We start from the raw sequence: 17,194 nt of genomic DNA, 5'->3' as shown, positions 1-17,194 counted from the left end.
TTATCAATAATATTAGTGATGTGCTGATGGATCGACCGATTTTTGCAAAAAGGTACGTTATAGCCATTGCCGATTAATGCTTTTTAATGCTGATCACAAACGCAGATCCCCTCTAGCTTACACTGTATTCCTTTTTAGTCCGTGGGCTGATAAGCGGCTAGCAGCTAATTATGTGTCTCCATACACAGTGTGGAGCCACACCTCTAAGTTAAAATAGTCACCTCCATTGGGAAAATAACCTGCATTTCTTAGTATCTTAAGTATCATTATCAAGTATGCATCATCACTGGAGGACAGGACTTAACATGTTACACACCAAGAGCAAGCCAGGAGGAGGCATGCTAATAGCAAAGCTAATTGTTTAGCTGGAAATAAGTGCTTTATACACTGTAAGACATCTAAATGTGTTACAGCAAAATGTAAGCAGTAATTAGCAGGAATTTAATAATTATATTAATACGAGTCTAGAGGTAGGATAATATGACATATATATATATATATATATATATATATATATATATATATATATATATATATATATATATATATATATATATATATATATATACATACATGACATAACAACTGTTGGTGTGTCAGCATTGCCACAGTCACTACACGACACGTAAGAGGACGGTGGATCGATCCATGGGTGGTGTCGATACCAAGGGTAGTATCACTATATTATTGATATTACAGTGATTGGATCTATTTTTTTCTTCTCAAAATTATTGTTTTTGTTAATGTTTACACAGGAGTATGTTGAGGGTAATAGATAGTAGTTCAATCAATCAATCAATCAATGTTTACTTATATAGCCCTAAATCACAAGTGTCTCAAAGGGCTGCACAAGCCACAACGACATCCTCGGTACAGAGCCCACATAAGGGCAAGGAAAAACTCACCCCAGTGGGACGTCGACGTGAATGACTATGAGAAACCTTGGAGAGGACCGCATATGTGAGTAACCCCCCCCCTCTAGGGGAGACCGAATGCAATGGATGTCGAGTGGGTCTGACATAATATTGTGAGAGTACAGTCCATAGTGGATCCAACATAATAGTAAGAGTCCAGTCCATAGTGGGGTCAGCAGGAAACCATCCCGAGCGGAGACGGGTCAGCAGCGCAGAGATGTTGCTTTAGTTTAGTTATTGTGTACTATTGACTTTGTTTTGATCAAACAGTTGTATGTAAAAAAAGAGAATAATGAACTAGTTCAAATATTGTGTTGATAATGTTTAACTGTCAATAGCACTCACCATAAATATATTGAAAAAATGTACAGTTATTACATCCCTTTAGGTATCGGCCAATCTTACTCATGAATGATCGGTATTGGAATTGGTAGCATAAAACAATGATCTGAACATCCCTAGTAAATATTATCATTGATAAATACCATGGATACTTGGCTATATCTCGACAGTCAAGTAAATGTTACCATTATATTCAGCAGGTGGACAAAAATGGCATCCACAAATGCAGGATAATAAATGCTACTGATGTTGATGTCTTCTGAAGGTGTGAATAAGCAACAGTTTACTCACAGTAGCGACCCTGCAAGGTGATATTATGACAGTGTTGCTCTCAAGCCGCCAATTAATTCACAATGAATCCATGTTCAAGTACTGAGAAAGCAAAAGATTTATTTCCCTGTTCTATTTCCGCCAGTAGATCACCACTGATTACACATGCTTCGACACCAAAGCCTTCGGCATTCCACAACCTTCTGCTCCATCACTTCACCTTTCGTTCTCCACATCCAATCAAAGTTCATCAGAATTACTTTAAACGTTGGAGATTAATTAAAAAAAAAAAAAGGAAGCCCACTCTGATGATGTAATGATAATCATAGTGGTTTTCTGTTGCTTGGATACAGGGAGAAGGCTGAGAACCCACTCCAGCCCGGTTGTGTTGTTTCTGTCACCACGACAACCAGGAAGGTTTGCATCAAGCGATGAACTGCTGAATGAGCTGTGAAGCTGTGCTCCATGACTCGCTGGGTCACTAACGCTTTAGATATCGATTGTATTTCACAGTGCGAAGCAAAAATACTGACTAAGATTGATTTTGGTAACAGTGTTTAGATATCTTTATCTCCATTATAGCCTAATTAAACCTTCCAGCAGCTTTAAAAACATAATGGGTTATTTCGACCCATATCAAACCTGCCATTTTTGGGTCCTAGAAAAAGTTGTATACCCACAGCTTAGTGACGTTGTCCTGCAGAACAATGTGTTTGATACTTTCCAATTAGGTCTAAGGCCCCACCACAGCAGTGAAACAGCTCTGATCAAGGTGACAAACGACACAGGAAAAGTCTCTGTCTTGGTTCTGTCTTTGGCGCAGTTGACCATACTATCTTAATACAGAGGTTAGAAAACTAGGTGGGAATATCTGGTTCTGCTCTTAACTGGTTCAAGTCCTATCTCGATCACAGGACGCACTTTGTTGAAAGTTGTAACTGTCTCGACCACATGGCTATGACCTGTGGGGTTCCACTAGGCCAGCTACTACGCACTTTCAATGTGATCTATTAAAAGTATGCAGATGACACTCAGATCTACGAGTCACTGGCAGGCGGTGACTGGTGGCCCGTTGATTCACTCTGTCGCTGCGTCGAACAAATCAGTGTGTGGATGCAAAATAACTTTCTTCAGCTCAACTTCGACAAAACTGAAATTATTGTATTTGGCCCACAGAAGCAAAGAGAACCTATTATTAGTCACCTTGAGACCCTCTCTCTGAATACTGATAGTCAGATTAGAAATCTAGAGGTAATAATGGACTCAGACTTCAACTTGAGAGCCACATTAAGTCAACAACATCAACAGCTTTTCACCACCTAAAACATTGCCAAAATCAAAGAAATAGAGTGCAAAGTAGACTTAGATAGGCTAATCCATGCCTGTGTCTCCACCAGGTTAGATGACTGTAATGGCCTTCTCACTGGGCTCTCTAAACGTAAAGCAGCTGCAGTACATCTAGAATGCTGCTGCTCGAGTCCTGATGAGAACCAGGACATATTACCATATTAGTCCAGTGCCTAGGTCACTGCACTGGCTTCCTGTTGCTCAGAGAATAGACTCTGAAACAGCTCTGTTTGTGTACAAGTCTGTTCATGGTCTTGTTCCAAAGTACATCTTGGTCATGTTAGAGACATATGAACCATCTTGGTCTCTGAGAACCTCAGGGAGTCTGCTGCTGGTGCAGAGAGTCAGGACCAAACATGGTGAGACTGCGTTTTAGTTTTACTGTATGTTGGTGAAATCCGAAGTAGTCTTCCAGAAGATGTGAAACAGACCTCAACGTTAGCAATGTTCAAATCCAAGCTGAAGGCACTTTTATTTAATTGTGCAAATGACAACTGAAAGTCGTTTATCTACATGCTTTGAATGTAATTTATATTAGGATTGTTTTATGATTATTCAAATTTAAGGTTTTGATTTGAATTCTGATTATTTTTATGATAATAATTTTTAATAATTTTTATTTGAATTATGATTTTCTTTTTAATAACTTTATTTTATTTTTGCCTTCTTGTAATTTTTGGTAAATCACTTTGAACTGCCCTGTACACAAATTGTGCTCTACAAATAAACTTGCCTTTCCTTATTTGTGAGTAGTGTTGAGTACCGAATATGGTACTTTTGAAGGTACCGACCGAATTCCGTCTGTGCAATCGAATATTGATTCACGAAACATCAAACACCACCATATTTCGATACTTTTGTTGCATTTGACGTGACGCCAAGTTGTAAACTCTGGAACAGCTGAAGTACTTAGCGGACAGCCGTATTCATAACAGACTACAGTACCTCTAGGTCATGTTGCTATTTTCCATGCCAACAAAGCAACCATGCCTCATAGAAAGCGCTCTACTTTGAAAAATGCTCTAGCTCGATGCTAATTTACATTGGATATGCCACAGACATGCTACTGATTAGCATGAGTGATTTTACGTCGCGATTTCAACACCTCCAAATTTGTCGTAATGAAAACTACAACTGAGATGCACGTTACAACCAGGCAGCTGATGTGTAATAAGTGCAATACTTACAGTATAAACACTTTGTAGGACTCAACAAAAGACAAGGCAGGCACATTCAACTTAATGGCAAAGACTGCTTCCTGATTATGGCAACACATCTAGGACAAACTGAAATGAATGCATACCTGCAAATGACTCACAAGTGAAAGAAAACAAAGATATAATAACAGCACAACACATAAATTATTATCAGTTCAGTGTGGCATGTTAAATAAATACAATTATTTGTACATTTATTACCATATGGATATACAAAAGTATCCAAATTTGGTACTGTTGAGTACCGATACCTATGTACCAGTACCTATGCACTCCTTTTCGAATGTGAAAGGTACCCATAACTATTTGTCAGAAATTTCCGAAATGTTTAAAAGCTGGCTGTCTGTTTTGTGCTCTGCACTTATTTTGAAAAGCTTACAGTGCAGCCTGCATGAGGCGGTTGTGGGATTGTTTGATGGTGTGCAATTATTTGGACAAACTGGTGGGTAAAACCGCTGAGGCTTCTGGTTGGTTGGTACACAGATTCTCTTTTCACAGCAACTGCAAATATTTACCCAGTAAACCCATATCTTCTTCTACATTATGGGTCCGTGTAGTGTATGGCCTACCCATAGGAATAATACAGCACAGGTTTTTCCATTCCGATGGCAGGAAGTTGTTGCTTGCTCTTTATTTCAACATTTTTATAACCTTTAAGTGCACTGTTAATAAGCGTAGTGGCCAAAGTTGTCATTTTATCCTTGTCTCTCCCTTCTAAAACCATGTCCTGTGTGCTAATGGATTTACAAATACGCTATGCCAGGGATTCTCAAATTAGTGGTACGCGGGCTCCGGCTAGTGGTAGGCCCAAGAATGATTAAGTGGTCAAACACAGTGTTACTGTTTAAACTGTGTGTAATGTTACAGCGGCAAAAAATGGTGAATATAATTGTTAAATAAAACCTCTGCTTTGTTTTTAATTAATATTTAGGCCTACTATGCTACTGTATTTTAATGCCGGTCATTACGGTGGTAAAGTGTTTTCTGAGGTTGTACAACAGGAGGAGCGGGGCTGCCATATTAATACATTTTAAATTATAACCCAATTAATTAAAACATACATCCATCCATTTTCTACCGCTTGTCCCTTTTGGGTTGTCTCTCATGTCTTGAGCTTCCAAGCTAGGCTCCTTCTTCCATTTATTAATTTATTTGTGGTCACAAATAGACTCACAAATGTGGATTTTAGCGCTTCCGGGTTCACCCTCGCTCATAAAGAAATGATAACAAAAGTGTGGCGGATGTATCGTGAATCCGCTACACAACACACCTCCTTTGCCAGACAAGATGCAGCATAACGGTTCCGTGGTGCCAATTCTGCGACTTTAACGTTATATTTAGCGAGTAGAGCCGTACATTCAGAGCGAAAGAGAATTATGTCTGTGCTGTGCATTTGTTCAGTAATCAAATACAAGTGGTCATGAAAGGCAAAGTATTCTGTGTCTGAGCAGAGATCTGCCTCCACAAGCCCAGAGAGCACGTGTACAACCGCTGTGCAAAGGGTGCAGAATGTTATGTTTGTTGCTTGTTTCAGTAACGCAAAAGCAGCTTTCAACAACTCGTACTCATACTCGTACACACTCCTTGCTCCTATCTGTACTAGTACTCGTGCCTATAACTCCGGTTCCGCTTAACCGCGAATACTTTTGGGTAATGTAGTTACCCTACAGCAGGCCTATTCAACTACATCCGGCCCGCCAAAGCTTTTCATTTGGCCCGCCGAACATTATCACCACAAATCTTGGTCAAATCATTGTAAGTAGATATTGTGCAGAAAGATATTTAGTTTTTTTATATTGAAATTGCTGACTTCTTTATGTATTTTGTATTCATGGTCGTGTTGTTTTTTGTCTGAAAGTAACTAAGTAATTGAAGCTTGTTTAATATATGTAGGGCAAAATTTGACCAGTGTAGGGCAATAACGCTACACCTTAAAGGGGAACATTATCACAATTTCAGAAGGGTTAAAACCATTAAAAATCAGTTCCCAGTGGCTTATTTTATTTTTCAAAGTTTTTTTCAAAATGTTACCCATCACGCAATATCCCTAAAAAAAGCTTCAAAGGGCCTGATTTTAACCATCGTTATAAACACCCGTCCATTTTCCTGTGACGTCACATAGTGGTGCCGATACAAACAAACATGGCGGATAGAACAGCAAGCTATAGCGACATTAGCTCGGATTCAGACTCGGATTTCAGCGGCTTAAGCGATTCAACAGATTACGCATGTATTGAAACGGATGGTTGTAGTGTGGAGGCAGGTAGCGAAAACGAAATTGAAGAAGAAACTGAAGCTTTTGAGCCATATCGGTTTGAACCGTATGCAAGCGAAACCGACGAAAACGACACGACAGCCAGCGACACGGGAGAAAGCGAGGACGAATTCGGCGATCGCCTTCTAACCAACGATTGGTATGTGTTTGTTTGGCATTAAAGGAAACTAACAACTATGAACTAGGTTTACAGCATATGAAATACATTTGGCAACAACATGCACTTTGAGAGTGCAGACAGCCCAGTTTTCATCAATTAATATATTCTGTAGACATACCCTCATCCGCTATCTTTTCCTGAAAGCTGATCTGTCCAGTCCAGTTGGAAATGCATCTGCTTTGAGTGTCGCAGGATATCCACACATTCTTGCCATCTCTGTCGTAGCATAGCTTTCGTCGGTAAAGTGTGCGGAACAAACGTCCAATTTCTTGCCACTTTCGCATCTTTGGGCCACTGGTGCAACTTGAATCCGTCCCTGTTCGTGTTGTTACACCCTCCGACAACACACCGACGAGGCATGATGTCTCCAAGGTACGGAAAACAGTCGAAAAAACGGAAAATAACAGAGCTGATTTGACTCGGTGTTTGTAATGTGTTTGAGAAAATGGCGGATTGCTTCCCGATGTGACGTCACGTTGTGACGTCATCGCTCCGAGAGCGAATAATAGAAAGGCATTTAATTCGCCAAAATTCATCCATTTACAGTTCGAAAATCGGTTAAAAAAAAAAAGGTCTTTTTTCTGCAACATCAAAGTATATATTGACGCTTACATAGGTCTGGTGATAATGTTCCCCTTTAAGTTTAATTGTGATGAGTCACAAACATAGTGTGCAATGTTTGCTGTTGATGTTGTTTCATTTCTATATGCGTAAACATCTGTAGTTTATTGTGTGGTATTAAGGCGCAACCTTCTATTTTAATCATGTAAAATACAGAATGGATATTATGTAACATACACCATGGACGTTATACTGTTGTGATGGGTATTTTATGTTTATATTTTCAGTCTTACAAACGTGTAAAGAAATACAACTGAGGAAGGAAAATAATTTTAAAAGAAGGAACATCAATCCTCAACAAAACTTCTGGAGCTTCTTTTTCTTCAATCTGTTAATTATCTGTCGAGCTGCACATGCTGGAAACGAGATAATGAATTTATTAACAGTGCAGTGTAAAAAACCGATGTGTTTACTTTGCAATTAAATAAACGCAGTCTGAAAAAAATATAACCTAGGAAGGCACTTTCTGACGAAACATTCACATTTCTATGTCCGGCCCCTGAGCCCTTGGGCTCCTGGAACTATGGCCCTCTTCCTTACGTAGATGAACAGCCCTGCCCTACAAGTACCAACACATAGTAAAGCTTGAGAAACAACCCAGCCTTTATCACTTTTATAGGTGCGAAGAACTCAAAGACACAACTTGGAGACACTCTTTTAACGTTTGGTGAAATATGTAAATAATGTTCAAAGCGTGGCCCAGGGTCCATATGCGGAACACAACTTTTTAATGGACCCATAACAGTGTAGGAATTACATTGTTTTAAAAACATAAAAAATGGAAAAATACAGCAAAAAAGGCCATGAGGAAAAGCTGAAAGATTGATACAAATTGTCAGGACCTGTAATGTCATTAGTTTCCTGAGTTTACCGTTGTTTCCTGTTTTGCGCTTTTATTTTAGTAACACTTCCTGTTTGGCTCCACCGCTCCTGCGGCCTGAGTGCTGTCTCCGTCATCTGTCGCTGATTGACAATCTGGGCACACCAGTTTCGGGTTGCCAATCAGGCATCTTTATATGCCAGCCTCGACTTTCAATCGGAGCCATGTCGTTGTAAATTGTCAATGCGCTGAATTTGCTTTGCTAATGATTTCCCTCTGTTTTTGCTATAATTAAAAACTCTTTATACCTGCACGTTGTCTTCTGTTTCCGCATCTTGGGGTCACAACTACCGCAACTATGCGTAGCCGTAACACAAATAACGAATACATATTCAAATATTTGTCTTCAAATGTAAGTGTAATGTTGTTTTATTAGGCTGATATTGTTTCACTCGATTGTAAAAGATGCCGATCAAGGAGGTGGTGTGAAAAGTAAAAGGGGACAGACATCCATTATCTTAATAATAAGTGTATTATCGTTCATAGTCAATATTGTAAATCCCACATTCTTTATTTTCAGGTACATTCGGGGTGTCTCATTCAATAAAAAAATGTGAAATTCTATTCCGTTTTTGAGGTGGTCTGTCATAAAGTTTTTAGCATTTAAACAGACATTAATGCAAAAATTTTTATCAGTGTTCCTGAAACAAGTGAACCAAACCCACATACAGTACAGCCGACTTTTACAGCTATGTATATACTTACTTACTTACTTAGTCCTCTTGCACTTCAGGGCGCGTAGAGCCGACCATAGCAACCAGGTCTCTCCATCTGGGTCTGTTGTGGGCAAGGTGTTGAGCTTGTGCCATAGTCACATTGCAGGCCTTAAGGTCCTGGGCTAATACATCCAGCCAGCGAGTCCTGGGGGCGCCTCTAGGGCGTCTCCAGCCAGCTCGCTGCGGGTTGAAGTCCAGGATTTTGCGCGTGGGGTGTTCCCCCGGCAGGCGGATGACATGGCCATACCAGCGCACTCGCCGCATTGCTGCGAGGCGAGAGGCTGGGAGCTGTTGGGTTAGCTCTCTTAGGGTCTTGTTGGTGACATGCTGGCTCCACGTGATGCCTTCTATCCTCCTGAGGGCTCTGGAATCAAAGCCATCTAGCCTGCATCATCGTCATGCAGTCCCTGTGGAGACCGTTGTGGCGACACCGGCACATATCTCGGGACACCAAGTTGAGGGTCTACAATTCCTCTGTCATCTCTGTCCTTCTGTACAGCTCGGAAACATGGCCGCTGAATAACATCCTAGCGGCCAGGCTAGATGGCTATGTATATACAGTACTGTATATATATATACACACACACACACACACACACACACACACACACACACACACACACACACACACACACACACACATGTACCTGTATATATATATATCAGTGGCGGGCATGACATATACATATATATACACATATATACATATATTATACACACCGGACCCCAGACACAGTTTTTCTCTCAATGTGGTTTCAGAGTCAAAATAATTTGGCTCCAGCGCCCCCCGCGACCCCGAAGGGAATAAAGGGTAGAAAATGGATGGATGGATGGAAAAAAAAAAAGAATTAAGGTTATGGCAAGCGGAAAAATCGTTTATTTCAACTATTTTCCCTAAAATACACATTGAGGCTATAAAGTGTGTTTTATCCGATTACTCTATTAATCTAGCAAACTAATCGATAGCTTCCTCGATTACTAAAATAATCAATAGCTGCATTGTAGGTACATGCAGTTTACCTGTATTATAGATAATTTAAAAAAAATGCATATTTTAGGACTGCAAGTACATGATCTCAAACAGTACTCTTGTTCCGCGGTGGACGTGTAGTGACAAGCCCTCTTGTTATCACCATGTGCTGCTCTGATGCCAGCGCTCTTTGAGAGACCGACTGTGACCTTGGGGGGAGGCCAAGTTGACTGGATGACATGGACACTCGCAGCCAGCTGTCCCTTAGTTTGGGAGCAACACACTTTAATGACTCTGTGATGGCTCTTTAAATCGAGTGCTTAGATCATGCTCGAATCGCTGTTTTTTTTTCTCTTCGTTTTGGTCGCTAAAAAAGGCATTTCAAGTCGTTTCTGCTTCATTCGGCCGCAGAGAAGCAGCTTAGCCATTTGAAGAGGTGCGGTATGGTTGAAGGCTTAATCCTCTTGAGTTTCCAGTATGTGACCATTTTCAGTCTGAATGCACTTATGTTTTTTGACACGGTCATGTCAGAAGAAATACGCTGTTTCTTTTACACGCTACGCAGAACATTACACCCTTTCATTACACCATCAAGCCTACTGCCTGTAATGACCCTTACTCCAAACCGACACTTGTTCTCTTCAGTTCTTCAGGCTTCAAATAAAGCCAAAGAAAGTCATGTAAATATTTTGAACATGTAGTTTTACTTTACCCGATCAGTAGAAATCTGGGGAAAACTAACTCGACACTCAAGTTTCTTGAAGTTTCATATCAGGGTTGCAATGATTAATCAATTAGAAACAGCTTTGATTTATATTCTGTTGCTTTGATTGTTCGTTTAATGCAGTGCTTCTCAATTATTTTCAGGAAAAAGAAACCATTTTGCGCCCCCCTACTCTTCGCCATGACTATAAATAGTATCATTTGTCCATAAAATTGTTATAAGTACACCTCTGTAAAACATTTACATAAAAACAAGATAAAAAAATATACAGATCAATTTACAACAAAGAATAACTTTATTAACGTCTGCAACAGAAAATATTTCATGTTTAAATTTGCCTGAAAAAATAAAAATAAAATCCTTATTCAAATTATGAAACATTTTTGACCGACGTGATACTAAACAAATGTAGTTAAATATACTCAATAAATAGTAATACGTTCAAATGGATCAGCATCACTACCTCAGGAGCACAACATATAAAACAATTTCACCTACAAAACAAAACTGAAAAATAAAAAAATTGTCCTGAATTTTTTTTTTTTTTTTCTTAACAAAATTAGGGAAGTCAGGATTAATGACTACAATGAGCACATTTTGCGGTGCACAGCTTTTTGATGTTGAATTTGAAGCATGATACTGCATGATACTGATAAAGCCCCATCCCCTATTTGAGAAGAACTGGTTTATTTAGTAAAAATGTATCAATTCCAAACCGCGTGGAAGAGCCCAGAACTTTAAATATGCGGACATAGTTTCCGCACGGCCGTTGCAATGGAGAGCACATGAGAGCAGTGGTGAATGAGTGCTGTGATGAAAAGCTGGAAATTTAAAAAAAAATCAATTAATTAATTAATAACTTTTTTATTATTTATGAACACAAGATAAAAGTGCAATTTTGATGATGTTTATTTAAACAAAAAGAATGACGGTCATGTCAAGCAGAAATGTTTTTCTTTATTTCAACTGAGGCTATAAAGTGTGTTTTATCTGATTAATAGATAGATTACTCAAATACTAAAATAATCGATAGTTCTTATCTCTACACATTCTGTATATATATATTAATAACTACAATAAATAATAATAAAAAAAAAGAGTTAAACATGATCAGTAAAAGGACTGATTAAAAAGATGTGTCTTTGGCCTTTTTTTTATAACCACAGTATTGTCATATTTCACTTGCTAAATATCAAAATAATAATATTATCATTCACACTTATAGTAAGCAGTGGTGACTGCAGAAAGGGCAGGGTGGCCTCCATTTTCCGCTGCTTATCCGAGTCCAGGTCACGGGGGCAGCAGTCTAAACAGATATGCCCAGACTTCCCTGTCGCCGGCCACCTCTTCTAGTTCTACAGGGGGGATACCGAGGCGTTCCCAGGCCAGCTGTGAGACATAGTCCCTCCAAAGTGTCCTAGGTTTTCCCCGAGGTCTCCTCCCGGATGGACATACCAGGGGGCCTCACCAGGAAGGCGTCCAGGAGGAATCTGTAGTAGATGCCCGAGCCATCTCAGCTGGCTCCTATCGACGTGAAGGAGCAGCGGCTCTACTCTGAGTCTCTCCCGGATGACCAAGCTCCTCACTCTATCTCTGAGTTTGATCCCAGACATCCTGCAAAGGAAACTCATTTCTGCCGCTTGTATTCGCAACCTTGTCCTTTCGGTCATTACCCAAAGCTTGTGACCATAGGTGAGGGTAGAAACGTAGACTGACCTGTAAATCGACAGATTCGCCTTCTGACTCAGCTCCTTCTTCACCACAACAGACTGGTGCAGTAACTGCATCACTGCAGACGCTGCACCAGCCCGTCTGTCAATCTCGCGGTCTATTCTTCTCTCACTCATGAACAAGACCCCGAGATACTTGATCTCCTCGACTTGAGGCAGAACTTCACTCCCGACCTGAGGGGTGCAGTCCACCCTTTTCCAACTGAGAACCATGGCCTCAGATTTGAAGGTGCTGATCCTCATCCCAGCAGCTTCACACTTGGCTGAAAACCGCCCCAGTGAATGCTGAAGATCTCAGCCCGATGAAGCCAACAGGACTACATCATCTGCAAAAAGCAGAGATGCGGTCCTCTGGCCACCAAACTGGAAACCCTCCACACCCTGACTCCGCCTAGAAATTCTGTCCATAAATATATTGAACAGGACTGGTGACAAAAGGCAGCCCTGGCGGAGTACAACGTCCACTGGGAACATTTCTGACTTATTACCGGCAATGCGAACCAGACTCCTGCTCCGCTTGTACAGGGACCGTATGGCCCGTAGCAACAGACCCTGTACCCCGTACTCCTGGATTACCCCCACAGGACACCGTGAGGGACACGATCGAAGGTCTTTTCCAAATCCACAAAACACATGTGGACTGGTTGAGCAAACTCCCATGCCCACTCCAGTGCCCTAGTGAGGGTTTCAACCTGGTCCTGTGTTCCACGACCAGGACGAAAACCACATTGTTCCTGCTGAATCCGAGGCTCAACTAACTGCCGGACTCTCCTCTCCAGCACCTAGAATAGACTTTCCCTGGGAGCCTGAGAAGTGTGATCCCTCTATATTTGGAACCGACTTCTTGAAAAGGGGAACCACCACCCCGGTCTGCCAATACAGAGGTACCACCCCAGACTTCCACGTTATGTTGAAGAGACGTGTCAGCCACGACAGTCCCACAACATCCAGAGCCTTGAGGTATTCGTCCTCTCCTGGGGCCTTGCCACTGGGCAGGTTTTTGATTACCTCAGCAACTTCAGCTTCAAGATGGACATGTCCCCGTTTGTGACCTCAGACTCTGCCTCCTCTACGGAGGATGTGTCTGTAGGATTAAGGAGATCCTCAAAGTATTCCTTCCACCGCCCAACTACATCCCCAGTAATGGTCAGCAGGTTTCCGCCCCCACTATACACAGTGTGGACAGGGCAATGCTTCCCCCTGCTGAGGCGTCGGATAGTTTGCCAGAATCTCTTTAAGGCCGACCAAAAATCTTGCTCCATGGTCTCACCGAACTCCTCTCATGCCTGAGTTTTTGCTTTCGCCACCTCTGAGGCCGCGGCTCGCTTGGCTTGTCGGTACCTGTCAGCTGCTTCGGGGGTCCCACAAGCGAGCCATGCTCAGTTGGATTCAGGTTCGGGGGTTGCCGCTATGACAAGCACCAACCACTTCGCAAACACAGCTCTGATCGGCAGCAGCAGCAGCAATGAAGGTACGGAACACGGCCCATTCGGACTCAATGTCCGTCACCTCCCTCGGAATGCAGTTAAAGCTCTGACGGATCTCACGGACGGGAGCCTCTCCCAATCGTTCCCAGCTTAGCTTCACTAACCGTTTGGGCCGGGTCTGTCCTCGCACGCCACCTGATCCAACTCACTACTAGGTAGTGATGAGTTGACAGCTCGGCTCCTCTCTTCACCCGAGTGTCTAAGACATGCGGTCGCATAGCTGATGAAACGACTACAAAGTCGATAATCGACCTGCAACCTAGTGTGTCCTGGTGCCACGTGCACTTGTGGGCACACTTATGTTTGAACATGGTGTTTGTTATGGACAAACTGTGGCTAGCACAGAATTCCAATAACAGAACACCACTCTGGTTCAGATCGGGGAAGCCGTTCCTCCCAATCACGCCCCGCCAGGTTTCGCTGTCACTGCCAACGTGGGTGTTGAAGTCACCCTGTAGAACAATGGACTCCCTGGGGGGGAACGCCCTGTAGCACTCCCTCCAGGGTGCCCAAGAAGGCCAGGTATTCCGAACTGTCATTTGGCGCATATGCGCAAACCACAGTCAGAGCCCGTCCCCCGACCCGAATGCGCAGGAAAAGAACCCTCTCGTTCGCCGGGGATGACTCCAGCACACAGGAGAGCTAATAATAAGCCCACACCTGCTTACCGCCTATTCACCGTGGCAACTCCAGCATATAGCAAAGTCCAACCACTCTCAAGGAGTTTGGTTCCAGAGCCTATGCTGTGCGTTGAGGTGAGCCTGACCATATTTAGACCAGTGGTTCTTAACCTGGGTTCGATCGAACCCTAGGGGTTCGGTGAGTCGGGCTCCGGGGTTCGGCGGAGGTCAAGACACACCCGACTCATCGTGTAAATAAAAACTTCTCCCTATCGGCGTATTACGGATACAGCAACAGCAGAAGTCAGACTGATTTGCAGGTGTGTAATTTGTTGTGAGTTTATGCACTGTGTTGGCTTTGTTGTTTGAACAAGGTGATGTTCATGCACGGTTCATTTTGTGCACCAGTAAAAAAACATGGTCACACTTTAGTATGGAGAACATATTCACCATTAATTAGTTGCTTATTAACATGCAAATTAGTAACATATTGGCTCTTAACTAGTCATTATTAAGTACTTATTAATGCCTTATTCGGCATGGCCTTATTATAACCCTAATCCTCTAACCCTGGCCCTAACCCTAACCCTAACCAAATAACTCTAAATTAAGTCTTTGTTACTTAGAATATGTTCCCCTAATGTCCAAAAAACTCTAAATTAAGTCAGTCTTTGTTACTTAGAATATATTCCCCATACTAAAGCGTTACCAAAAACATAACTTTGTCTTGAATTTGAAAAAAAACATTAGATTTTTCACTAAAGAAGAGTTCGGTGAATGCGCATATGAAACTGGTGGGGTTCGATACCTCCAACAAGGTTAAGAACCACTGATCTAGACGTTATGTCTCGATCTCATGCACAAGCTCAGGCTCCTTCCCTGCCAGAGAGGTGACGTTCCCCTGTGTCCCACGCCCGGACGAGGTGCGGTTCCTCGATTTTCCTCAGAGTCTTTTGAATCGCTCTTAGTCTGACCCATCACCTTGGACCAGTTTGCCTTGGGAAACCCTACCAGGGGCATGTAGCCCCCGACAACATAGCTCCTTGGATCATTTGGGTATACTCAAACTCCTTCACCACGTTAGGGTGGCGATTCATACTGAACACAAAGTAATGATTAACGTGGAAATAGTAATCCGATTTAATTATTGTATACACTATTTATATATTTTTAGTTAATTATTTTTATTTAGGTACCAAAGTTCCTCAAATAGTGGCCTCTGCTCTACTGCCTACCTCCAGGAAAATAATTGCGATTGGGCATATGTAACTCGCTGGACAAACATTCCCTGCAGAGCAGATATGGTATATGTAAAAATGGCGCTGACAGTGGATTGTTTAAGCAACATGAATACTGCTGTGTTCCATCTAACCGGTTGGTACTCCACATTGTCTTCCTTTTAAAAGCTCCCTGGAGGTTAGTTCAGAAATTTAAAGATCATACTGCACAAAATCGCCGACTGAGAAGACAATAAATCACAGCACTAAATATACAAAACGGTAAAAGTGCTTTGTCAGTCTCTCTGGTGCTGCAGTGGTGGCCAGTTAGTCATGGTCGATCTGCTTAAAAGCCAGCAAAGACAAGGGAATTATCAGTGAGAGAAGGGCATGGATTGTTACAGCTTGCCTGCCAAAATATGCAAATGCTGCCATGGGAGAGCTGAATGTCACCTCGAAAGATGACACTGACTTATTGGCGTGGACGTGTATATCCCTCGCATACATGAGCGAGCAGCACAACAGCAGTGTTTGTGGTCTGCATTTGTTTGGATTTATTTCAAACGCACATGCCTGACGCACATTTACACTTAATATTTATTTTGGCACCAATATTAACGGACACATTTCTACACTGATGCTTGAAGCCTACACTAACAGATGCGTGATTATTTGCTAGTAAAGCATATTTCCGCATCACATCTTGAAAGAGAACTGCACTTACTTTGGAATTTTGCCTATCATTCACAAGCATTATAAAAAACATGACGACGGATGTGTTTAAAAAAAAAGCATTTTAACTCATAAATAAACTTAAATAAAAGTCTGCTTAACAATGAAGCCAATGGGAAGTCCTCTATCCCGCTTATAAAACCCATTAACTAACCATCCAAAAAGCGCCAACAATACTCCATTTACATTTTGTGACTTGAATATTAACCAAGTATTAGTGATATTGTTACTATAAGGACTAACACAGACACATTATTTATAGGAGCGCTAGCTTGTGTGCCTATGTTTACAGCATCGGCTGGTGAACTGACAGTATGCAAAGTAACTATATATACATATATACGTATGAATATATACACACACACGTGTGTGTATATATATATATATAGAGATAGATAGTACTTTATTGATTCCTTCAGGAGAGTTCCCTCAGGAAAATAAAAATTCCAGCAGCAGTGTAGAGAATTGAGGTATAATTTAAAAAGTAAAAAGTAAATAATAAATAACAGAGAGGAGTTGTACAGTCTGATGCCATGTGGGACAAAAGAGTTATATCCATCCATTCATTTTCTACCGCTTGTCCCTTTTTGGGGTCGCGGGGGGTGCTGGAGCCTATCTCAGTTGCATTCGGGCGGAAGGCAGGGTACACCCCGTACAAGTCGCCACCTCATCGCAGGGCCAACACAGATAGACAGACAACATTCACACTCACATTCACACACTAGGGACAATTTTAGTGTTGCCAATCAACCTATCCCCAGGTGCATGTTTTTGGAGGTGGGAGGAAGCCGGAGTACCCGGAGGGAACCCACGCAGTCACGGGGATAACATGCAAACTCCACACAGAAAGATCCCGAGCCCGGGATAGAACTCAGGACTACTCAGGACCTTTATATTGTGAAGCACATGCACGAACCCATGTGCCACAAAGAGTTATATATATATACACACACACACACACACACACACACA

General features: G+C 41.8%; 2 protein-coding genes across 5 annotated transcripts in view; one reads left to right on the top strand and one right to left on the bottom strand.

Annotated features, from left to right (window-relative positions):
• Nucleotides 1-12,379, bottom strand: part of LOC133623473 (uncharacterized) — a 125,548-nt gene extending 113,169 nt beyond the window's left edge. Inside the window, exons 1-2 of the mRNA XM_072916129.1 lie at nt 12,153-12,379; nt 11,905-12,050 (exon numbers count right to left, since the gene is read on the bottom strand). Of these exons, the coding sequence (XP_072772230.1) occupies nt 11,905-12,050; nt 12,153-12,379 (373 nt within the window). The remainder of the gene's footprint in view (nt 1-11,904; nt 12,051-12,152) is intronic.
• The window catches only part of LOC133623474 (disks large-associated protein 2), a 225,244-nt gene that overhangs the window by 44,612 nt on the left and 163,438 nt on the right, over nt 1-17,194 (top strand). The gene's annotated exons all lie outside the window — the stretch shown is intronic.

The sequence above is a fragment of the Nerophis lumbriciformis genome, linkage group LG26 (genome assembly GCF_033978685.3).
Source record: "Nerophis lumbriciformis linkage group LG26, RoL_Nlum_v2.1, whole genome shotgun sequence".
Classification (NCBI taxonomy): domain Eukaryota; kingdom Metazoa; phylum Chordata; class Actinopteri; order Syngnathiformes; family Syngnathidae; genus Nerophis; species Nerophis lumbriciformis.
Note: the sequence above shows the minus strand (reverse complement) of the source record. Positions and strands in the feature narration are given on the sequence as shown.